Source organism: Serinus canaria, chromosome 3 (assembly GCF_022539315.1).
Source record: "Serinus canaria isolate serCan28SL12 chromosome 3, serCan2020, whole genome shotgun sequence".
Classification (NCBI taxonomy): domain Eukaryota; kingdom Metazoa; phylum Chordata; class Aves; order Passeriformes; family Fringillidae; genus Serinus; species Serinus canaria.
The window spans coordinates 5,124,294-5,149,278 of NC_066316.1; the positions used below are offsets into that span (position 1 = coordinate 5,124,294).

At 46.7% G+C, this 24,985-nt stretch overlaps 1 protein-coding gene and 1 long non-coding RNA gene across 3 annotated transcripts in view; one reads left to right on the forward strand and one right to left on the reverse strand.

Moving 5' to 3' along the window:
- Positions 1 to 338: 338 nt before the first annotated feature.
- LOC108962562 (uncharacterized) lies at positions 339 to 12,302 on the reverse strand. Its single transcript, XR_003945647.2, has 3 exons — positions 12,112 to 12,302; positions 10,972 to 11,080; positions 339 to 778 (listed from the first exon to the last, which is right to left on the reverse strand). It is a non-coding gene; the product is annotated as an uncharacterized LOC108962562 (long non-coding RNA).
- Positions 12,303 to 12,447: 145 nt separating this feature from the next.
- The window catches only part of RALGAPA2 (Ral GTPase activating protein catalytic subunit alpha 2), a 92,526-nt gene continuing 79,988 nt past the window's right edge, over positions 12,448 to 24,985 (forward strand). For both annotated transcript variants that reach the window (XM_050972029.1, XM_050972030.1), the window contains exons 1-4: positions 12,448 to 12,636; positions 17,283 to 17,393; positions 17,874 to 17,923; positions 24,890 to 24,947. In XM_050972029.1, the coding sequence (XP_050827986.1) occupies positions 12,531 to 12,636; positions 17,283 to 17,393; positions 17,874 to 17,923; positions 24,890 to 24,947 (325 nt within the window). In that variant the 5' untranslated portion in view covers positions 12,448 to 12,530. The remainder of the gene's footprint in view (positions 12,637 to 17,282; positions 17,394 to 17,873; positions 17,924 to 24,889; positions 24,948 to 24,985) is intronic.

Below are 24,985 nucleotides of genomic sequence, written 5' to 3' on the forward strand. Positions count from 1 at the left end.
AGAACCCAGAATTCCCTTAAATTTAGCCCATTTTGCCATCTCCAAAGCAACACAACAGGAAATAAACTTGGCACCCTTCTGGAGACCTCGCAGGATGCTGTTTCCCAGCATCCTTGGGGATCACTGAGATCTTGATTTACACTGGATCTGCCACTTGATTCACACTGAATAAAACCAGTTTGTCCCCATCACCAGTCACTATTGCTTGGACAGCACACTGGCAGGTCCTGCTGTACCCCAGAAATGCACTCCTTCCTTCACCATGCTCTGCAAACATTTCCCACCACAGGCCAGGGAAAGTGGAGAGGGGTGGGTGGGTCAGAAGCTGGAGAGCTCCAGTCACAAGCACCAGCAATGCTGGATGCATAGAAACCAAAGCAGATCCCAAGGGAGGAAAGGGGAAACACCAGGCGAGATGTTTACCAAACAATCCACAGGGAGCATCCGAGCCTGAAGCAAACACACAAACTTACTGAGTATATCCACCAGCACGAAACAATGCAGGAGGAGGAGATGTTCATCCCTACAGCTTTTTTTAAGAGTCCTGGGAAAACAAATGTTCATTTTTTACATGGAAAGGGTGCTGGAAATCCTACCGCAGCTCCTGAGGGAGGCCAAGTGTCCATCCAGCCGCATTCCAGGGCTGAGTGACTGATCCCTGAGAAGTGCCAGCTTTATTTCCTGGTGCACATTGCCACCTCGTGGCTTTCCGCTGACTTCCAGAAGAGGCTGCATATGGGAAGTCGTTTGGGAATACTTCCATTTGTTCCATCACCACCTGCAGATGCAGAATGACCAGGCTCTGAAATAACGCTGGTTATGGTTATAGAGCTCAGCCTCGGCAGCTTTTAATTCCACAGCAATGTTTTCCCCCCTTCCAGTTTGTATTGTCTGACATTATGGTAGGAGATAGAATCAGGCAAGTAAAGAATTTTACACAGAAAAATTATAAATAATTAATTAAACTCCCCAGAAATTGCATCTTCTGCATTTCTCCTGTTCTTCTGCTGATTCCTGGGAAAGTTGAACAGGTATGTTAGCTGCATAATTATTTGTTTGCAGAGGAGGTTGACATTGGTTTACAGAGTACAGACAACCATGTAATTCCTCTGTAGCTACATGGTAATTATTGCACTATTATAGAGTAATTAAACATGCAAATAAGCATTAAACCAAGGGGTCTGCATGGTTGCTGCCAACAACTGCAGGACAGAAAATCAATAGTAAATCAAATTATAGTGCACTACAGCGGTACCAGCCATAGCAGGTAGTTAAAGAGCATCCTCTTTTATACTGTAAGCCATTTTTGTAGCTTTTCAGGCTGCACAAGTGACCCAGGAGAGATCTAATTTTGCAAGTTCTCTATGTGGGTTAATCATTTTGCCATCACATCATGCCTTTCCTTTTTCTGAGGATGGGAACAAGTCCATCACTGATCCTGAGACTGGTACAAACTCTCCAGAGCTCTACAAGCTCTGTGACACGTGAGCTTGGCTTTGCCCCAGTTGGTTTCTCTAAGAGATAAATCTGAATATGAACATGCCCCTGTCCAGCTGTGAGCTTGCTGCCCTAAACACAAAGTTCTTTGCTCAACATTGAAGCCAAAATGTTCAGAACATCCCTCAAGCCTGAGGTACAACGAGATCTCAGACATGTGCAGGGGTAGGACCTGACAAACTCAAATATCATTTTTGCCCAGAGATCCTCCTCCTGCCTTTTTTACTTCTGTGAATGTTTGAGCACAACCTACCCCTAAAATTAGAGGGGGGGGGGTGTATGAAAGAGAGATCACAACACACACCGGGACAGAGAAGCTTCCCCAAGTAAAGCAGTTGTATTTTTACTCCAAGTTTGCACCCAAGCCTGTGAGCCAAGCAGGCTCAGAAGGACCTACACCTTTAACATCCCTTCCTAGGGATCTCTGCCCTGTCATGCTTCTTGAAAGGAATATCTGCCCCAAAATAGCACCTCCCTCAATTTAGTCAGCAACTTCCACTGCAGAAGCATCTCTGCTATGCCCTGGCTGTGGACAGTGACGTGGCTCTTGCACTAGTCCAAAATGCACAAAACCAGACTTGGGGCAAGCTGGCACGAGCTGTGGCCACTGCATTTTCTGTAACTACTTGACACATGTGCCACGGTTTTCCAGTCCTGGCTCTTAACATGTGACAAAGACAAATAAATATCATGAACCATTTACACCTAGGGCCAAAATACTGCAGTTTCCATCTTCTTTTGGCCCCTCCAGCGGGCTCTTTGCAGGGCTCAATCCCACACCTGCTGCAGTCCAGGGGAAGCTCTGCCTCCATCCCAGGGGAGCCTGGATCAGGGCCCAATGTAAAGGCAGGAATTAATGAAAGCCATTTCCCTTTCACTTGTCTGCAATGAGCTGTTCCTCACAAGAGTTGCCCCTCCTGATGCTGTGCCGCCATTGCCAAGGCACAGGCACTCAGTTACACCTTGTTCAGAAACCTAGTACAATTTAGATATTTATACATATTCATTCCCAGTGACCAGCTGAAACAGACACGTTTATTTTGACCACTTTGAGATGCATACAGAGGCTCTTACCCTTGCTTCCCTTACTCTGTTTCCAAACACACAAGTCCTACATGGTTTAAAAGCAGGCTCTTTCTACCTTTACTGCATATATTTGTTAAGGCAGCAACCATAATCACAGCCACTGTTACCCTTGCCTTGCTCTGCCCCCTCACTTAGCAACCAGTCTGAGTGCTGCCAGAATTATTCTTGGCCTGCCAAGGAAACTATTTCTGTCCCCTGAATTTCATTTCCTAGCAGAGTTTAATTTATATTTTGATGCTTTCTGGTTGTCATGAAAACCCTCCTTCTCCTGCTAATGACAAGATATGCTGCAGCCTCCTGCTCCCACTCTGCAGATCCCAGCTTCTACCTCCATCCCTGGGACTGCACTCACAGCTTGCTGAGGATCACTCACTTGTCAGCATGTGTGCCAAAAATAACATCTTTTTGGATTTCATTCATTGGTATCTCACAGGAGACTTCTCAGGAGAAAGGAGTTTTCCTGCCTCTACACTGAGGACAAATCCATGCAGCTGGAGCTCCCTGCAGAGGGAGCAGGCTCTCCATCCCATCACAGCCAGGGATGGGAGTGGAAATCCCTCCTTTCAGATAAGTACATGGCATCTGTCACCAAACTTACTTGCAGTCCCTTGCCAGCTCCATCAGGGTACCTTGCTCTCTGTGTGGGAGCCAAACACAATCCTTGACTCGGGCTCCAGGTTCCCTCACTCAGCACCACTGGCACACCTGCAGAAGGGAAATAACTTTCCCACACTGCTCAACTTTTCTAGAATATTGGCCAAGTAGTGCTGGAAACAAGAGCTTTGGGCTGGAAACAAGAGCTTTGGGCCAAGGGACCTGGAGGGGGTCAGACCATTGCATTTCTCCTTCCAGGGCATCCTGCTCCAGCACATGCTGGTTCTTGTGGATACCCTCAAGAAAGGAGGGAGCTCCTGAAGGCAGGGAGGCATTTTACCTCTCACACCCCAGCACAGGACCCCTGAGTCAGAGCAGTCCTGCAGGGACCTCCCTCACCCTGCAGACACCCATGAGCTCCACCTGCATCCTGCTCTCCACAGCTCATGGAGGGTCACTCCCAGGAAAAGACCAGGCCTTGCCAGTGGCATCACTCGTGATGCCAAGCAGGTGCCAAAGGGATTTAAACCTTTCCAGCTACCAAGAAGAAGGAAACACCTCTGTAAGGTGAGCCCAGCACACGGCACGCACGAGCGCTCGCAGCCAGCAGCACCGAGGGTACACGGGCACGTGGCAGAACCTGCTTGTACCAGGTCTTACCTGCTTTTTACACCAAAGCAGCTCCTCCACAGGCTCCTGAGGACCTGCTCCCAGCACCCCAAGCTTCTCTACTACTCCTTTGTGCCTTAGGGCCCTTCAGAGCACACCAAGCCCAGCCCTGGGTTTTGCCCCTCTGTCTCCTCTCCAGGTGACCAGGAATGCTGGCAAAGCCAGGGAAGAGCAGGGGGGAGCTGCAGCCTCTTCCCCTCAAATATAGCTTTCCCTACATGGGGTGCAGCTGGGCAGTGCATGAGAATAATTTGTCAAACACTGAACTGGAACTGTGGATAAGAATCATGCTTTTTGTACAGAAAATTGAAAATGAAATAGTGCCTAGAACTGCAGCTATTACACGGCACATTATCTTGGAGGGCTTTGGTGTAATTTAGATAAAACACCCTATCTCTGATTTCAGAAATGTCAACATCATTCTAAATGTACATGTGTTTTTCCATCCTTCTCCTGTGAAGACTTAGAACTCCATGAGCCCCCCTCTCTCTTGTTCTCTCCATTTTCTTTTTAAATTGGCAAATGAGTATTCCATTTTTCAAAATTTCAGGTACATTGTTATATGTGGGAAAAGTGCATGTTCAGAGATGGCCCTGGATGGCTCCATTATGGATCTCATCAGCTGTGACACGCTCTCTGAAATAAAATCTATGCATTTGGATGAAACAGAAAAAATTAATACCAGAACAAGGATGAACTGTTTCACTTCCCTCCTGTGCCCCTCATATTCATGTTGCACTTCATCCCTAGTGCTCTGCACCTTTTCTTCAAACCTCCTTCAAAGAGGAAAACACACAAACTGCAGCACAGAAAATTCCATTCAAGCATACAAATCCCCCTTTTTTGGTGGCCCAGGTTATCTGCAGAGGCTGTGCAGGCTCCATCCTTGGACATATCCCAAAAGCCAACCAGGCACAGTCCTGAGCTCCCTACTGAGCTGATCCCCAGAGGCACCTGCTGGCACCACCCACTTCGTGGGCTCCTGTTTCATTGTAAGTTCATTGCAAAATGTGTACAATCAACATTAATTTTATCTGCTTCTTGCCATCTCCAATCTCTGATCAGGTTTCAAGAGTGTCTTACACCCTCCTGCTAATTGTCCTCCAATGGCTTCACACTGTTCTCCTGGGAGAGGGGAAAACAGGGTTGGCACAAAAAGCCATATGGATGTGCCTCCTGCAAATGCCAGAAAGCTGAGAAGGAGGAAGAGGAAGGGAGGGTTGGGCAAAGGGGCTTTGCTGCTGTAGCTGCTGCACTTCCAGCACCACCAGGTTTGGCTCTGCTTGCCTTTACCCAAATCAGCAGCTGGGCAAAAGGAACAGGGTTTTCCCCCCAGCACATTTACATTCTCTTTTAATTCTCAGCAGTCCCTCCTTTCCCGACCCTGGGAGCTGGAGCACACAGCCCAGGCTGTGGGAAATCCCCACAGTCATGGCAGGCTCTTATCCTGGTTAAAATGCCCTGGGAGTGGATAAAGGGGCAGATCCCCACCACATGGCTGTTTGCAGTGACACCTGAGTACCCCAAGTACTTGTGGCTGTCCACCACTCCCAACAGTGCACAACAGGAACAAATAAAGACGTTTCTATTTAGATTAAGGCTGATCAAAAATACATAATGAATTGCCATTCTTCTTTTTTACAAAGACAACGCTTTGTGAGATGAATGCCATTGCCATTTAAGCCTTCAGCAACTCCTTACACTGAAACATGCCACCTGCCACTTCCAAAGTGCCATGGACAGTTCTGGGCACCAAGGCCACCACTGCCAGCTCTGGGCACCTTCACCTACTGCTCCTGCACACACACACAGAATCAACCCAGGGAATGTTTATAGGGATGCAAGTCTGCAGCTTCCATTTACAAGTTCATTAACAGTGTCCCTGCAAAGATCAGTTTTTTTCAGTTGGAGCCCTAATTAGCAATGAATTCTCATTATTTTTCATTGAAATCCCAAAGCAGCTTTGGCACATTCCCTTTGTTCTCTTGAAAACGGGGAAGTGGAGAAGCGTAAGGAAGATAAAGACACAGCTGATGATATACTGGGGGGGGGAGGTGTTTTCTCCTTGAGCCATTCTTCCACTTTAATACACTTTGCAGCAATTTCCCTTACTATTTAAGATTTGAAGAAATATCTATTTCCATAAAGAAGCACTAACACCACTGTTGGCTGCCCCCCCCCCATCCTTCCCAGAAGGACATGTCCCTAGGATAAGGCACAGAAGGATGTGTCCCTAGGATAAAGTGCAGAAGGATGTGTCCCTAGGATAAGGTGCACCCTGTGACGAGCTTGGCTCTTAATTCTGTTCTCAGACAAAGCCTCCATCAATGTCCAGAGGCATTTTCCAAGTGTGGGGGCACGAATCCAAACCATGGCCATGAGAAAAAGCCTGAGAAACAGCCAAGCACTCCCTGACTGCAGTGCAGCAGCTCTGACAGGGAAATGTTAATCAGGGGGAGAGCTCTGCCAAAGCTTTCATTAGCCCTGATGAGGTCAGGGCCTGGAACAGGCAGCTGGCACTGGCACTGTCCCCTGGCAGCTCCAAGGACCAGCTCAGGCTCAGGGAGAGGTGGCTCTGAAGGTGGTGGGCTCTCAGAGGCTGCCTGGAGCAGTCCCCCCAGATTTAGTGCTTGTCAGGCCCTCACTCTTGTTCCTCCAGAGAGGTAAATGCAAAATATCAAGCAATCATAAATCTAATTTTTCCTTGGGTTTGAGTCCTTTCGTGGCCCAAGCACTTTGGAAGGGTCACAGTAGGAAAATCACCAGTCCCAGTAAATTTGATCACTCCTTTTTAGTGCAGCTAAGAAGCAAATAATGGAACACAGACATCAGCTTCCCCCACAGAAGAACAGTGCAGTACCTGGGGCATCTCTCCCTCATCCAACCTGCACTGCATCCTCTCCTGGAATTGTGTGGCAGCACAGGGACATCTCCTCCTGGCAGGGCACGGAGGAACACAGGCACAGCAAGAAATGGGTGCCCTGTGCCCACCCTGGTGACAAAAAGAGCTGAGCACTGGGGGAAAGGAGTTGGGCTGTTGGACCATGCTGGTGTCTGCTCCAAATTCAGAGATGTTTTGGGCTCTTGGCAAATTCTGATTGCTTTTTGCCAGAGGGATGGATAATCATCACATTGTTTCCACAGTCGTTCTACAAATTATTTTGATAATAAGGGACCTCCTGTGACATTAAGTACATTTTAATTACAACATTGTCTGTAATGCATATATCTAATTGCAAATAATTATTTTATCATATTTTGTCTGTAGGCCTGTTAGATGCATCAGATATTATCTTTTGACTCAGTGGTACAGGTTAATTAAAATTTCTCTTTTAATACTGTTTCAAAGCCAACCACATAATTTCATCTGAACACCAGCTGTGTCAGTAAAAAATTATTTTTTGTTATTTTTTGTCATGCTTGTCCACGGAGGAAAACCCAAGCTGTTTCTGCAGGCTGTAATTACTGCACTGCTTTCTGCAGTCGTTCATTTGCAAAGGAAGAAAACAAGGAAGAATGTGTGGAACATCAGTGGCCAGTGGTTACTTTGTGTGTTACTGGTTCATTTTGAAGGATTTTTTTGTTCTCCTTCTCATGTACAAAAAGCATTTGAGATCTTCTCTTCAGAAGCAGAATTGAAGATACCACACAGCCCGGTTTGTCAGAATAAACTGCACTCAGGGCTAAGACAATCAGAGTGGTCATTCTGGGTGCTAACAAAGCCCAGCTTAAGGGTGATCCCAGTCAGCTGCTTCCTCACTCATTCATAATTCCTCTGAGTGATAAAGACCCAACACAAGATGAGAGAAAAATGAAAGTATGAACATAACGTTCAGTCAAAGAAAAAAAAAGAGTTTAGGTTAAATACACAGCAATATAAACCCAAGAAATCTGAGGAGGGGACAAGAGGAAACCAAGACTCTTTCTGCAGGTAGCAGGACCCTTTCTCTGTAAGTTGCAGGAACAAGTGACCCTTATTTCACCCTCTGAGCATCTTTTGCTGGGACCAGAAGTGTTTCTGCAAGCCTGCCCATCAGTAACTCAGCTGTTTCAGACCCCACACACTGTGCCCATGTGCTCAGAGCCAGCCCCGGGGACAGGGCTGGCAGGGACAGGGTTAACAGCGTCCCCAAAGGAGGGGACAGGGCTCTGCCTCACCCGGCCAGAGGTGAACGCTGCCAGGAGGAAATTGCTGCTGCAGCTCCACCGAGATCACAAGTGACCTTTCCTCTTGGAGAGGGGTGAAGTAAACAACACTTATCTCGGATTTAATGCGCTTGAGACAAGCAGCACTTTATCTCTGCTCCACACCACAAGGAGCAGGGAAGCACAGGGATGATTTTCCTGTTTTTCCCACATAAGCCATCTCTTAGACCAGCCTCAAGTTGAGCTGAAATGTTTCCTCGTGGAAAGATCTCTCTTGGAGCAGTAGGTTACGGGCTTGCACAACGTGCCACAAACTTCTTTGCGCAGTTCAGCCTTTGGCAAAGGCACTCTGAGCTCTCCTTAGTGGGTTGATATTTTTACTCCATGAAATTTTCACTTCCTCCAGACTGTTTCCTTTAAGAAGGTATCAGGGGACATGCAATCCCTGTTCTTTCTATTTTGGAATTTTTTCCATCAGTAGACGTAAATCCTTCCCTTTCTCCCTCTACACAGTGGGAGATTCTGTCAGAAGCAAATCTGTCAGGGTTTTTTGACAGTGGATTTCTCCTGTCTATCATTTTTACTATAAGAATGACATCTGACTGCCTCATATGCTGCAATGGGTGGAAATTTTCCACCAGGTTTTTCCTAAATAGACCTCCACAGGCCAAGGGACAGTGAGAACTCCTTTGGATGCCAAATGAGAAGGGCTGGAGGAGACCCTCAGTGAGGGTTAAATGGATGAAACACCTTTGCCTCCATAAACTCCAAACCTTTGCAGAAGATGATCCACGGAAAGCAGATCACAGGATCCAGACTCAGAAGAAATCATTTAGCAGAAATTCAGCACTTTCTGTGTGGTTTGAGCCTGAAGCAGAGCTTTGCAGGAGCAGGGGTCCATGCAGGCATGCACTACAGGAACACTGCTAGGAAAATAACCCCTCAAACCCGGAGCCCACTGGAAAAGTCTTTTCCACAGGCTTAGTCATATCAGGGCAGAGAGGGCAGAGCCTCATTTCCTTATGCAGCATGCTGGCACAGCACCAAAGCTCTGCCAAGCCCCTGCACCTGAGCCAGGAAGCATCCAGGGAGCTGATTCCAATGCAGGGATAAGCAGCTCAGGCACCTTAATAGATATGTTGGACCAAGGATATGCAAGAGGACAAAGAACCAACTTTCAAAACACAATTTGAAGCACTTAGTACAAAGGACAGAAAGTCAGTACTGGCATTCCATGCTAAGGAAACCATTACCTCACCTGTAGGTTGTCTCCTGTGTTTGCTTTTCCCCTACCTTTTCTCCTGGGCTCAGTATAAAGTGTTATATTGACACAAGCAAGCGGAGAAGTTCCGTAATTTAATCTCTGCCATTAAAATTTCAGGCTCCATGGGAAAAGAAACCCTGCCTGTTCATCAGGTCCAGCGAAATTCAGGTGGCAGCTGGTGTCACATTTCCACAAACTCTGCAGCACCAGGCTGCTTCCAGCATGGGGGGGAGGAAGGAAGGGCATGAGCTGTGCAGTTCAGGGAGAGCGTGCTGCCCTGCAGTGCAAACACATATTAATAATTCAGGCCACTCTATTTTGGACTGGGAATGTGCTGCCCCTCACCTGTACTGCTTAAGGCAATGCCTGAAATAGAAACTCCAGCAGGAGCAGCCCAGAGGGCAGTGCCAGCAGCCTGGCAGGGAGGGCACTGCAGGAACAGTCTTTGCAAGGTCAGCCCTTCCCTTTGGTCAGTGAGTCTTGGCTGAGCTGTGACAGCCCAGAAATCTCCCCCAGTCTGATGGATGCTGGTCTATCCTCCTGTGAGCCCAGCCAGACAGGCAGGGTCCTGCATGAGGAGGGATTGTCCCAAGGAATACTGGACCCCTGCCCAGTGCTGCCATGCCTGTGCTGGCATTGTCACCTCCCTCAGGACACCACATGGTGCTGGGGCCTTTAACAGCTCAGTTCTGCCACAAGTGATCACTGCTCTGTTGCCTGAAGTGACTACTTTATATAGATTTTACCTCAGATCCTGAAAGCTGAATGATCAAATCTCTTTCAGGAAATTATTCTCCCTTAAGCACTGGCTTTCGGAAATGCATCATCTGACTTTCTGGGAAATTGCAAATGTTGTATTGTTAGAAAACACAAGTCACAGGACTCCACAAGTGGCTCTCCTGCGCAGGCTGAAGTCACTGCTGCAGGTTTACTGGCATTCCCTGGCTTGTGCTGCTCTACGCCAGCTCCTAAGTGAATAATTTGTAAAGTTGTATTTGATGTGGTTGAACTCAAAGGGAGAGCAAGGACTGTCCTAGAGCACTGTCACTCCAGGCATGGCATCTCTGCTCCCTGGAGCTTGTCACAGGGAGAATCTCCAGCACACCTCAAACCACTGAGTGCCTAAAGCTATGCAGTTTGGTGCTAAGCACCATAACGATACCCTGCTTATCACACAAGTTATCAGACATCAGAGCAGCTGTAGCACCACAATTCCTGAATCTGCAATGGCCCCTTTCTTAACAAAGCAGAACATGAACAAACGTGGAACAACCAGAAACTGTCAGAAGAGACAAACTGGAAGCTGTTAGTTTTGCAAATCAATTAAAATAAAAGAGAAGGAAAAAATTAAATAAGATCAAGCCAAGACTTTAGCCATGTGTTTCCTCAGCCAACTGCAGAAATTGATTTGTGCCAATGGAAGGGGAGAGCCAGAAAAGCCCAATTCACTCTCCTCGGGAAGCTGCTGATGCTGAAATCATACCACATGACCCAAAATTTGAGACAATTGCTGGAGAATGATAACTGCTCCAGAAGGAGATGGTGTGTCATGGTGTGATGGGAAGGGTGTGCAACAGGAATTACCTGGGATGGGAAGGGTGTGCAATAGGAATTACCTGGGATGGGAAGGGTGTGCTACAGGAATTACCTGGGACGGGAAGGGTGTGCAATAGGAATTATTCCCAATGATGGGAAGGGTGTGCAATAGCAATTACCTGGGATGGGAAGGGTGTGCAACAGGAATCACTGTAAGCCTGAGCCCAGCTCCAAAGCAAGGTAGGATGTGACAGCAGTGAGTTTTCTGACTCCAAGCACTCAGCCTTTCTGTGTAAGAAAAAGGATTAATCAATTTTTTCATTTTCAATGCTGTGCATCATCACTACCCATCCCTGACTCCAACAAGTGATTTCTCACTTTTTACCACAGGGTTTGGTGGCACAGCCAGCCCTTGCTCTGCCCCTTCCAGAACCCAGCTGTGCTGCAGAGGGGGAGAGCTGTGCCAAAAGGAGCACTGCCTGCAGACCCCTCCTTCTTTATTTATATATTTATTTGTCCACTGCCACTTCCAAGCAGAGCCTTTCCCTGCTCCTGCAGGCACAGGAGGAGCTGGGACTGCCCTTCGCCAGTGGGACACGTTTAGGGCTTGTTGACCTGTTGCTCCGGTGACCTCAGCCGTCTGCAGCAGAAACTATCGCTTAGAGGGCTCAGAGGAAGTGAGGTTTCTGCTTCTAACAATAGTAATTCCTGTGACGTTCTATTTTCTACACCAATTCATGGCTGAAAAAACAATCTCTATGTGATGTGTAAATTGATTTTTACACCATTTTGTTAAAAACTAAGAAGCACATATGCATTTCCCTGAAACCCCTTGCTTGTTTTCTTTTTTAGGACCACAGCCTGCTTTGAAACTTACTAGAATTTACTTTTTAGCCCAGGAATTTTACTGAGAGCATCTGCTGGCTTCTGCTTCTGGGGTGGATTGTGCTTTTGTTGCCTAACTACGAGCCTGCTCTTTAACCTTCACTGGGTGTAAAGACAGGGAAGAATGTGTAAAGACATATTATTTATATACTTCTATATTTATATACTTAAAGTGCAAGTGACTGTTCAAAACCTGAATGTTTTCCAATGGAAATCTGCACTGAATATCGGGGAGAATTTTTTCCCTGTGAAGATGGGGTGGCCCCGGCACAGGTTGCCCCTGGATCCCTGGAAGTGTCCAAGGCCAGGCTGGACAGGGCTTGGAGCACCCTGGGATAGTGCAAGCTGTTCCTACCCGTGGCACTGGAAGGGCTTTATGGTCCTTCCCACCCAAACCGGTGGTTCAGGGGTACTATGGCAAATCCAGAGCCTACCTAGGAGCCAGCTCCCTACGGCGCCTCCATTCCAGCTGCCCTGCCCGGGGCATGCCCGCGGCTCTCCCGGGATGCTCGCTGCGCATCGCGGCGGTCCCTGGAGCCGCGCGGGGCCCCGCCGTGCCGGGGGTTCAGCCCGGAGCTGCCCCCGGCGGTCCCGGAGCTGCTCCCGGCGGTCCCGGAGCTGCTCCCGGCGGTCCCGGAGCTCCTCCCGGGGGGGTTCCCGGTGGTTCCCGGTGGGTCCCGGTGCGCGGGCTCCCGGCGGCCGCCCCGGTGACGTCAGCGCCACGCCGCGGTGACGTCAGAAGCGGGGCGGGCGGCAGCTCCCGGCGCGCCCCGCGCAGGGCGGGAGGTGGGAGCGGCGGCTTGGGGAGCGCGCCCGGCGCTGCGCCTCCATCCCTGCTCGCCGTGCCGCCAGCATGTTCTCCAGGAAGAGCCATGCCGACGTCAGGAAATCCACGCAGAAGGCGCTGGACCCCAAGCGGGATGTGCTGACCCGCCTGAAGCACCTCCGCGCTCTGCTGGGTGAGCGGGGGGTGGGCGCGGGGTGAGCCGGCCCCGGGGCCCTCAGCCCCTCGGAGGTGCCCGGGCAGAGCCGCGGCCGCGGGCGGGTCTGCGAGCGCTGCTCGCCCTCCGCTGCGGTGTCCGGGGAGGCAGCATTGAGCCCGGGGCAGCAGCAGCGAGCCCGGGGCAGCAGCTCTCCGTGCTGTGGGCAGGGAGCCTCCCCAGGCAGCCCCGGGCTCTCCCCGCCGCAGAGGCGGCCCCGGTGCGCGCCCTCCGTGAGGCGCTGCCGGAGAAAGTTTGGGGTGCCCGGGGAAAGTCGCGTGTGCCGCTGTCCCGGGGCTCGCCTTGGGCTGGGTGTGGAACCGCGGGGAAATGCGCAGCCCTGGTCAGTTTCGGAGACGCGCTCGCAGAAACTGCTCTTGTCAATATCATCAGCTCGGGGCTCTTCGTTGGGTGTTGAAACTCTGAGAGAAGTCGCGGTGTGGCGTTTTGTGGTGACTCCATGTTTGGGGCAAGGCTGGACGCGTCCAGGGGCACCTTGCAGGTGACGGCTTCCACCCTGGTCATCGTGGAAAGCCGCCGACGAGTTCCAGCTGTGATCCTGGTGCAGGTGGAGAAGCCGCCGATGAGTTTCAGCTGTGAGCTGCGGTTCGGGAGGGTTTGGGTGGCCTCTGTTCGCTGTTCACACGCGGCAGGAGCAGGGTCTCCTGAGGGGAAGAGGCTGTGCCCGGTTAGTGCTGTACCCTGCTGGTTTCCAGGTGATGCTGGTTTGTTCCAGGGGAGAGCGATCATCGCTGATGTACCGCACTTGTTCCTTGTGAGCTCCTTAAGGAGCTGACTGGGAGCAGCTGCTGGGGGACAGAGCATCGGGTAGATTTGGCCTGGACTTCTCAATTAAAGGTGTTTGTGGGTGCTGGTTTCAGGTGAAGGCTGTTGAAGGGCTGGCAGGGGATGTCGTGTGTCCAGCTGGCTGAGTGGTCAGTGCAGGCACTGGCTGAGCAGCTCTGGGTATGTCTGCTCTTGGCAACCCCGGTGTAAACATTCGAGGTAGCACGGGAGTGGCTTCTGGAAGATGCTTTCTTGATAGAAATCCTCACCAGAGTGTCTTCCATGGTGCTGTTCAGCACGGAAAAAAACTCTACATGTGGGAGTTGGAAAAAAAAAAAAACCTCTAGCATGTAAAGCTTTTGGTATAAAGGCTCAAAAGTAGTTGGATTTCTTTTTTTGTCCCTTCTCCCCAGATGTGTCTGTCCTTGCCCTGGCCAGAGGTAGGAATGTATGTGTCTTTCTCTTCAATTGCTTCCCTTGGGCCACAGTGCCACATGTTCCCCAAATAGCAGTTCCTGGTCTCCTGTTTCCTTGGGAGATGCCAGCTCCTCTTCCTCTGTTAATTTAAATCACGGGAATTTCATTGTAAACAAAATGTCAGTAACTCTGCTGTGATCCCACTGGAGCAGGAGGATACAGATCAGAGGGAAGATGATCATAGGGGAGGGATGAGCAAAAGAAGTGTGTGTTTCCATAAATAAGGGTTCATATGAGCCTTGTATTGCTTCAGGTCCCTTAGTAGCATGTCTTTAAGTTTATCCAGTGCCCAAAGTGAAAGAAAAGGTTCCACTCAGGTTGGTGTTGGTTGTGACATCTCTCAAGCCTCCAGTGGCCTTTAGGATCCGAGTTCCAGCTCTGTGGGGTGCTGTGTCCATGTGTCAGGGCAAAATGCTACCCAGATCAACAACAGGACTTAAAATTGGGTGTTCAGTTGTGCTTGAGAAATGACCAGAACGTTTCCCTTATTTCTTTATTTCTGTGGAGATGTACTCGTGGCCAGAACTGCTGTTAACTTAGTAAAGTTCTAAATACAGTTTGTGGAAGTGCCAGTAGTGTGGCTTTTTTTTTTTTTTTTTTTTTTTTAAGATAGACTTAAAAAGCAATGGCCTGACAAAGAGTGGTGGGGATGTACAGATTTGGTTCTTCCCCACTGCCTGGCCATAAATGAAGCCTCTGCTTTTTCCCAGAGTAGTTTCTGTGGCACTTTGTCAGGACAAAAATGGATCACTGTGCCTTAAGAATTTTTTCTGTGGCTCTTTTTGTATTGAAACTTCTCTTTCCATAGTGTTTTCTCCTTGGGCAGAGGAGTCAGAAGTGCTGCTGCTAACAGATGTGGGATGCTGCTTTGTCCAGTGCTTTCAGTCTTTTCTCTGTTGAGCAGTGGGCAAATACATGGGAGACACACAGAGTTAAGCCTAAATGTGAAATTGGTAAGGTTACCAAGTGCAATCCTTAGTTGTTGCCCTTAAAACATACATGTTAGGAAAGCCCATGCTTTCCATGGAACTGCCTTGATCAGAGATGGGATGACAAAGGACAGTAGTGGGGTTTTGGTTCTGGCACTGCTTGGCCTCGAGGTTCTGTACAGCTACAGGACCAATGCTGACTGGGTAGGAACTTTCATTTATTGACAGTCAGGAGGGGATGTGTGCAGACTTCCTGCTGAATTCAAGGCTGGTATTGCTCTGTAGAGCTTGTGTGAAATTTGAGGTGTTAATATCATTTTGGAAGTTGTTCCAGTTGGAGGGCTGTTTTGGTAACGGGCTGTTTCATGCTGACATACTTTTTTTGAAGATAAGCAAGAATTGTGCATTATTTCTCGGGTGAGTCTGGTCATAAAAGTTTATCATTAACCAGGGTGTGGCTGCAAAATTCTCTTCATCTCCTTTAATTTTTCAAGTACTTGAGGATTAAGAGAGCTTTGGGAAACTAGCATAAAGTGACTTTGGAAGTTCAGGGAATTAAGGGATGATTTCTAACAGGTGCCTGAGATGGCATTTGGCAGTTAACAGGAAAATAAAAGGCAAGTCCATGTGCTAAGGACAGGCTTAGTGTCCCCTCTGTGGTTTTTTTTTAGTATGAGGAAGAGCAGTGAGAGTTTGGCAATAGACTCAGGCTCTTACTAAGTGGTACCCAAGTGTTGCCCTAAATTTTAAATTTAATAGTAAGGTGAGTCAGTGTGACTGACAGTTATCCAGTGAGCCAACATGTCCTATTTATAGAGAAGAAATAGGGTGTGACCCTGCTGAGTGTCTCAGTGTTTCCTGAGTGCTGCTGCAGCAGCCACTGTCAGGTGTTAGCTAGACTTGTGAGCTTGTCCTGTGTGGGACAGGGTTAAATTATTTGGGTTTGGGATGGCTGCTGGTGCTTGCTTGAGGTGTGAGTGCTGGGTGCCTGTGTGCAGCTGTAGTAACCTGGGAGCTGTCTGGGAGTAAATATAAAAATAAACCCAAATTCCTGCAGTTCAGCCCTGAGCTTGCTGCCTCATTTCCTTCAGTGCTTTTAAATACTCCTTCAGGCAGTGCATTTCCCCAAAGTCAGGGTTTTATCTTGTTATCTCAAGTGATAAATAGCACAGGAAACTTTCCCTGATGTTTTCCATGTAGGAAGCAGGAATGAGCCCTGCTGCAAGTTAAACACATCTGTGAGAAAGGGCTGTGGCTGTAGGGGTGCTGCTCAAATCACACTCACCCCTGAGTCACCACCAAGATGCCACATTTAGAAAAAAAGGAGGATTTGCTTTCTTGGTGAGGCAGTTCCTTTCTCTTCCTGTCGCAATTTAGAGGGAAACTTTCCTTTTTGTTTAGATTTTAATGACCTCATTCCCTCATATGAAATCCCTGTAAATGAAAGCCTTGTTTTCCCCTGGAGTTGTGTTTAACAGGATGCATTCATGGAGAGGAATAATTGCACTTAGCTTGCAAATTCAGACCAGTAGTTTGCAGGAAACAAATATCATGTTAAAGAGTTTCCCTGCTCTAATTGTTTCCATAGTACAAGCAGCCAAGCAGAGCCTTACTGCTGGAAAGGTACTAATTTAAATAAAAATCAGGTTGTCCAGGGCTAAACTTTTTGTTTCTTTCATAGCTGTGAGATATTATTGCTGGAATCAGATTTATTTTGGATAACAAATGGGTTTCTTGCAAGGTGAGGCTTCAATGAGAGATGTGATATTAATTTTGGCCCTCCACTCTCTTCTGGGGGAAATGACCCAACTTTCATTGACCAAATCAGTTGCAGTAAAGAATAAAGGGTGGAAATTAATCTGTGTTTAGCAAGTGTCAGGCTTAGAAAACAGTGGACTTTTTTCTTGGTAGAAAATAACTTGGGTCTGAAATTTGAAATAAGTTTAAAACTTAGGAAAGTGCTATGTGCTCAAGTTACCATTATTCTAAGAAATGAATTGAGAATGTGCTGTTTTCTGGTTTGATCTGCTTGCCAGATGAATGCAAGAGCTGAATTTACATCAAAAAAATTTTGCTGGTGATTTTCTCCAGCAGTACCTGCTTGTTTTGATGGTATAGAGTCCATTTGGTTACACAGCTAAGACTTAACCCATCTTTTTTTTTTTTCTTTCCTTTTTTTTTCCTTTTTCTTCTTTTTTTTCTTTTTTTTTTATTTTTTAGTGGAAAGCAAATGAACCAAAGCCCCACTGAAGACTCTCATAAATTCAGTGATATTCTTTACAAGGATGGGCCGACTGTTTAGTACAGAATACTCAGTGAACTCACTAAAATAGTTTTGTATTGCATTTATTTCATTCTCTAATGCTCAAGTTGCAGAGTGCCTGAAATTCTTGTCTTTCTGCTCTTGTGTAATTGCTCTGTTCCTCTTTTCAGATATTGTGGATGGAAGTGACCTGAAGCAGTTTTTTGACAACAATTATTCTCAAATTTATTTTATATTCTATGAAAACTTCATAACACTGGAAAACAGCTTGAAACAAAAAGGTAAGTTTTAGAGTTTTTCCAGCAGCTGTTGGTCAGTGTTCCATAACTGTGCTCCAGGGCATTCCATTAAAGCCTGTCCAATGGTTGTCTGGTGCTCAGTTTTCTGTATTTACACTAATAGTTTCCTGCAGTACAGTGTGAGTGTTAATCACTTTAATTTTATGGTAGCAGGAGAGATGAGCGTGGAAAATCACTCTCTGAAATGAGAGCAGCAGCTGATCACATTTCTGGGTTCATTTCAGCATTTACATACCCATCCTCTCAGCTTGCTCCAGGCTCCTGCAGCTCCCTGTGCTCAGCTGAGACATGGCCAGAGCAGAGAGAGGCGCTGCAGCCTGGGCACAGCTCACACTTGGGATCTTTATTTAAGATGAGAAATAAATTGAGTGTCATCTTTGACTTTAGCTGAACAGGAACTGCCTCATTCTGCTGTCTTTCATTGTATGTTTCTGGCAAACAATGTTGTTTTGTGTCTTGCAGGGAATAAATCACAAAGGGAGGAGCTGGACTCCATCCTCTTTCTTTTTGAAGTAAGTTTTCCATACCATGAAAACTAATTTGTGTTTTAAATCTCACTGTCATTTTGTGCTTACTAAGTGCTTAGCAGTGAGGGGTGAAACCCGGTGTCAGTCACCTGAGTTAAGAGGTGTTATCAAAATGCCCTGGAAATCCAGCAAGAACACCTCTGTCCTGAGCATTTGGGAGCTGATGCTCTGAAAACCAGCCAGGGTTTTTGGTAGAATTTGGGAGCACTCCTGCAACCAGTAGTTGCATTGGCTCTGTTAGGCTAAGGCTTTCAGGAGGTCTGCTTTCTGTTGTTTCTTTTCTGTTTTAATTAAACAAGAGTTTGTTCCTGTGTTTCATGGAGGGCCAGTTTAGAAGAGCAGCACTTTCCCCCTCCTCTGTGTTTGTTTTGCCTGTGTCACAGCAGGAGGCTGGGCTCTGCTCCCCTCACTTGGAGGCATCTGTTGTGGTTGCAGTGTTGGGTCTTGCAGCTTGAGGGAAATGAAAGGACAGGAGTTGTCAGCTACTGCATATCAGTTTGATCTGAGTGCGTGAAATGCTGATTTTTTTTTTTTTTTGTTCAGTATAACATCTTTAATTTCCGTATCCTTCCCTCCTGCCCAGCACTGGCCATCAGAGCATTGGCAGTGTCTGGGGAAGAAATGTTTCCTAATTAACTTTTGCATAATCAAATTAGGATTGCTTTAATTTAAGCGAGAATAGTCTGGGATAGATTATTTTCCAAGGTACCTCTTTGCCTGGAGTTATTATCTAAATGTATTTCGATGTGAGAAAATATCACTGGACCAGATGAAAGCCTGACACATAAAAATGTTCTTTTAATGCACACTGAAATTCTCAGCTTTAGCTCTGCCTGTCTCTAGTCAAAAAGCTCTGGCAGTTAATTATGTCAGTAATTGGCCAGATTTCTCTCTTAAGGTTAAACACACATCATCTACTGATTTCTTTCTCTTATTTCTTTTTCTGTTACTCCAACTACTAACTTTTTACCAGAGTATTGCATCACAGAAACGTCATTTTTGTTTATATTTTGGGGTTTGTTTGGTAGGAAAAAGCCCTTCAAACTTTCAGCAGGACTCTAGAAATTGAAGCTAAAGGTTAATTGTTCCAAACTCCTCTCACTCCCTCTGAAACATCCCCAGACCCTCAGAAGTATGTGCCTTCATGGTTTTGCATTAATGAGTAGTTTGTGGTTGAAATGGTATTTATAGTGACAAGAAGAATGATGCTGTTTAGCCTAATGTGCCTGTTGTGGGAAAAATGGCCATGAGAATAATGACATGGAATCCTGGGGCTTTTGTGGTCTGGAATTCTCACTTTGCTGCCTCCCTTTTCCTCTTCTCCCTTGTTTCCCCCTCTGTCAGACCGGATTTTCACTCTGAGATCCGAGCTGTGCTTTCTGCTCCTTGTGACATTAGCAGGGATCTGCTCTGGGGTTGTGCCAGAGGCAGTGGCAAAGAACACGAGCTCACAAATTTGCCAGGACTGTTTGGGGCAGGAGAAACTCTTCCTCCTCCTCTTCCTCCTCAGTGCCCAGCCCAGCAGAGGTGTTGCTGTGTAGCTGAGCAAGGCTGTGCAGGTTAATGGAAGCTCGTTAATACGCTGGGGCCTTGAATAAGGAATGACATTTCTGTGCCTGTGCCATTGAATAGGAAATAGCCAGTGCTTGCTCATCTGGGTGGAGGGAATAACTGGGCATTCCCAGGGCTTGGAAAGGGGTGGCCAATGACCACCCCTTAATACTCCTTAAAAGCAGTGGGAGTACTTGCTGTCTGAAGGAGAAAAAATGGATGGTTGTGTCTGAAGCAGGGGCTGCTTGGGGTCCCAGTGGAGGAGAGCTGGGCAACAGCCTGGTCACCCTGGGGGAGAGGAGATCCTTCCAATGTTTGTGTGGGATTCAGAGTGATTCCCTTCATGGTGGGGGTCTGCTGGATTGAATGTGCAGTCCGTGGATAGCTAACCCTGGGTGAGAACAGCCCGAGAGCCTCAGCACAGGACAGGGAGTCAGAAATGCCAAGTGATGAAACATTCATGCTCTAAGCCATAGGAAACAGAACTAATTGATTGTTAAGCTTTCCATATTTAGTGTGATGTCAGCAGGAGCCAGGGGGATGCTGCATTTTCTGCTAATTAGCTAAATGGGTAGTTACTTAGGATTAACAAATGCTGAGTCCCCATGCTGAGGGTTAACAGCTTAAAAATCAATAAAAATATTTATGAGGGAATTGCTGCCTTTGCCTTTCCTGGAGGTTTAGTGGGACTGTGCTGCTGTTGTGGAGTGACACCTAGTGTGTGTATTGGGCAGCAAAGCTTTTCCCACAAATCCTCTGGAAATTGGCTTGGCTTGGTAGTAATTTGTGGAAGTTCTAATTTTACACATAAGCTGCACAGCTTGGCCACACAGCAACAACTTCAAAGAACATGTTACTCAAAGAAGAAATGTTAGCCAGCAGGGAGGAATGCCAAGGGTTAACTGTTGCAATTAATCCTGCAAAATGCCTGGCTCTACCTCTATAAGGTGCTTTGGCCTTGTCTTTTCCCAGATAGATATTTGTGAAGTGATACAGCAGCAGTACTGTTATTTTTTCCTGTTTCAGCTAAAAGCCCAGAATTATGTGGCACACAATTTTTTTCTGTTGAGGCATGGCTCTCTCTATTTGCAGAACAGGTTGCTGTTGTTCCTTGTGTCCCTGTTCCTTTTTGAGGGAGCAGCTCAAAACCTCAGATTTGAGGGCAGCTCTGAGCCCTGTGTGTCACAGGGCCTGCCAGGAGGTACACTGTGTTTATGTCCATTTTCTGGCCCCAGTAACAGTATTGTGGGTTATATATATAGATATCTGTTTGTGAAAGTTTGGGGATTCTTTTTTAATAGTAAAGTGTTTTTTCTTTCTTGCAGAATCAGGTGCTGATTCCTCTTGACACTGTGATATTTTAATCCCTAATGAAGGAAAAGCAGATCGATGGTTTTGAGATACATAAATCAATTTCTTCCCATTCTCTATAATTTCGCTTCTTTACTTAAGAGCAGCCACATCTTTCGTGCTGATGGTGTCATAAAATTCATTCCACTGATCTAACAAGTTCACTGGATCAAGTGTTTTAAGCTCAGATTTTTCAGATGTAGAAAAGCTTCATTGAGTCCATGTTTAGTGTGGAGTTTGTGGTTTCTTGGTGCAGATGTGAATGCCGAGTCTCAAGCTCAATAGAATAACAAATGGGCTTTTTGTTTATAGCAGTAAAAGTGCTTGTAGCTCTACTTTTCTGCACATAGAAAATTACTTTTGGAACCATTAGCAGTTTGTTCTACCATAATTCCAATAACATTGCTGCTATTCTTACAGCATTCTGTGGTAAATTCTAGCTCTATGTTTTACATGTTTTACTTCAGAGATCGTACTGTTTCTCGTTATGCCTGGGGCAATGATAAGTGCCCTGTGTGCTTTGGGCAGACATTTTTCCTCAACAACTAACTGTAAATAATTTATTAATGCAATAAATGGAATATCCCTTCATTGAGATTGAGCTGCTGCAGGCACACTGACTCCATTGGCCTCTTGGCTTGTCTGAGTCTGCGAGTGGGAAATGGAAAATTCTGAAATTGATGCAAGCTTTAGTAGTTGAACACCCTGAAACCACCAGCAGCACTTGAGCACAGAGGCCTGGGAGAGCTCTTATTCCTTGACTTGGCTTGAAGTAGATCCACCTGCCACTGACTCTTGGAAATTGTGAATCCATTCCCCTGGAGGAGATGTGATGGAGGCTTGCCACTGGCACTGCTGCTGGTTCTGCCTCCAGGAGTGGGTTTGCCCAGCGAGGGCACCTTGGGGGTGGCTGTCATTGATCCAAGAGCAGCCTGGCACACCCAGAGCAGCAGAGCAGCAGTTTTCATTATCTCTTGTGGCCGTGGAGCTGGGAAACGTCCTCTGGGATCCCAAGTGAGGCTTGGCCCAGCCTCAGCCTGCCCTGTGTCCTGCAGCAGGTGATGGGCACAGAGCTGCTAGTCACGGCAGGATTCAGCCAGGGGGGCAAAAGCAAAAGGCTTTGAAAAAGAAATAGCAGTTTTGGTTAAGTCAGAGGGAGTCTGTCGAAATATGAGCCTCAGTGGTTTTTATTTTGCTTCAATAAAAGAGAGAGACACAGCTTTCAAAAAGCAGCATTCTGTGTAAACTAAGATTTAAACTTAACATTATTCCTAGTCATGCAGGAAGTCCAAACGAAAAAGAACTATGGATAATCAGTTAAAAGAACTGACAGATACCCTGATGTGTTGATCAGTAGTAATACCTAATTTCTATTTCAAGTGTGTTATAATGGATTACCATATAGATGCAGCAAAGCACTAAGCATTAAATAGATCTATGTGTTTTCTGAAAAAGCAATATTATTTTGCACTGTGGGGTTTCTTAAAATATTTCTTATTAGTGTAGTGTGAAACTTGGAACAAGATGTCAATAGCCAGCTCGGATTCACAGCGGTGTGGCTGACAGCCTGGGCTGGAGGGGAAGAAACTCTCATTTGTTACATAGCAATAGCAGTGCATGTTCTTTAGAACACCAGGGGTGGGGAGGGTGTACAAAATGTTGCTGGAAACGTGAAGTTGCAAAGGGAACAACTGGAGCTGGTTCACGACTTGTGCAGTCTCATGTTCATGCTGCAGCACCTCCTCAGCCTGGGACTGCAGTGTTCAGGGCAAAAATCACCAGCTGGAAGCTGTGCTGGTGGGACTGGGGCTTAGCTTGAAACCTTCAGAGTTTATATTTAATGATGTAGACTTTGCACCTGGGTGACTTGTTGCATTGCAGCAGCAGAGGTGGGCTCTGCATTGGTATCATTTAGAGTGGCCCTGCTCTGCTGCAGAGCTGTGCTGTCTGCAGTGCAGGAGGGGGACAAGGTTGCTTTTTGAGAATGCCTGCTTGCTGTGGGGCAGGACCATGCAGGTGATCAGTCACACCCTTGCATTTTTTCAAAACACATATTTATTGTTTTCCTGGTTTTGAGATGCTGAAAAGGAGAACACAAGGGAAGTGATTTATGTGTCTGCGGAGTTTTTTTGCTGTGTGAAAAGACTTTGGGATATGGGAGCTTTTCTCAGATAGGAACTTCTGTTCTCTTACTGATGGTTTGAACCCTTGAATTGTTTTGATTCAGTCACCTGACAAGGGTGTTGGATTCTGTGTTTTGTAAAGACAAAAGAATGGTAAGCTTGTTTTCTGCCCTGACCCCCCCAGTTTTGTGCAGTTTAGGGTTTAGGCTTGTTTTTCCTGCTCGTTGTTGAACTGTGCAGCAGCATTTGTTTTTCTGCTTTTCTCTGGATACAACCTAAAATTCTCTGAGACTTAGATGTGAAAATTGTTACCAAATTCTTTTTCAAATGGGTCTTTATTATGGAGCTTTGCACCTTTCCTGCCTACACAGCTTGCACCTTATCACAGCTCACTTTCTGGAAGGGAACTTCGTGTTCAAATTTAGATGAAACTGTGTAACAGACTAAAACAATGGAAACAAAATATGTGTGGTTTTGTCTGGTTTTCCATGATAAATGTGCCAATGTGTGAAGCTTCCTTCCTGCAGTGTGTTGTGTGACACCTGAATCCAGTTTTTGTTGCTGGTTTGCCATAGGGTTTTGTTTCCTGGAGCTTTTCCTCACACACCTTGGACACACAGCTTGTGGTGAGCCTGGGCACAGACCCAGCTCCCACACAGAGCTCCTGGGTCAGGCTGGGTTAGAAGTGCTCCTGGGTTAGCTTAGGACTCCTTTCTGCCCCGTGCCAAGTTAAGTAATGATTAATGCCAGAAATAGTCTGGAGGAGTGGTGGGCTGCCAGTGTTTTAATGTTTAGATGGATAACGATAACTCTTTGTCCATGGATCCTGCAATCTCATTGGCAGAAGCCTGGTGCTTAACTGACAGGTAAAGCCCCAATGTGAGTCATGGCCTCATTTTTAGCCAGTCAGATCCTTCATCCCAAGCATTCCTGCTGCCCACGGACAGGGAGCTCGACCTCTGGACCCTCTGCTCCTGGGGTCCCGCTGCCACGGTGTGCTGGGGAGGGAGCTGTGGGAATGACACTGAAACAAAGTACAAGGAGCATGGAAAGGACCTGCCTGGTTTGCATTTTTATTCTGGTTAACCTTTCAGAAATGCTCTTTACAGTGTGGGGAGCACATGCTGTGGTGGAGGTGTGGAGGAGAACCAGCCTGTCTGTGCCCCGAGGTCTAGCTCCCTGTGTCCACGAACTTGTCATGACTACCATCCTCTGCCGTGGAGAAAGGAATGTTCCATGTCCAAAAACACTGTTCTGAATGTTGAATATAATTTCTGAAGCCCTTTATTGTCAAAAGCAAGAGGTCTGTCCTGCTCCATGTCTCGAGCACACGCTCTGGCAGTAGTGGTGACTCTGTCACCTGGCTCCCAAGGGTGGCCCACAGTGCCAGCTGCTTTCTGGGCTGTGATGCTTTGTTTTTTCCTGTGAGCTTCTGTGTGCAGAACATCCTCAAACGTGTCACTGTTGCTTAGGTGACCTATCATCCATTTGCATCTTGCATGTGGTATTACTGAGAACTTAGAGGTGCTTTGTTGTGCAGACTCTCGTGCCAGTCATTTTGTTTGATAATTGCAAGGAACGTTGTTTAATTTCATTTGATTTCCAAACAGAAGTGTTCAAAACTAGTTTCCTGTTTAAATACATCTTCCTGATTATTTCAATGGCTAAAAAGTTGTAAGCTGGAGACATTTTTTGTGTGGAACCTGTGTGAAGCCCTGTGTATTGCCAGACCTTTGTGAGGTGGAGCAGCAGTAAGTGAGCTGTGCTACTGCCACACCCGTGGCTGAGCCCTCATCCATGCTGCCAGCAGTTTAAAAAGAAACTCTATATTTATTCCCATCTCATTTTATGTTGTGCATCTGTTTCTCTGTATCCCCTTATGAACCAGTTTTATTACAGAAAATTTGACTGGTTTTGTTTCCTGCAGAAAATATTGCAGCTACTACCAGAGAGGATATTTTATCGATGGCATTTTCGCAGTATAGGTAAGAAGAAATTGTTTTAAAAAAATTTTGGACTTTTT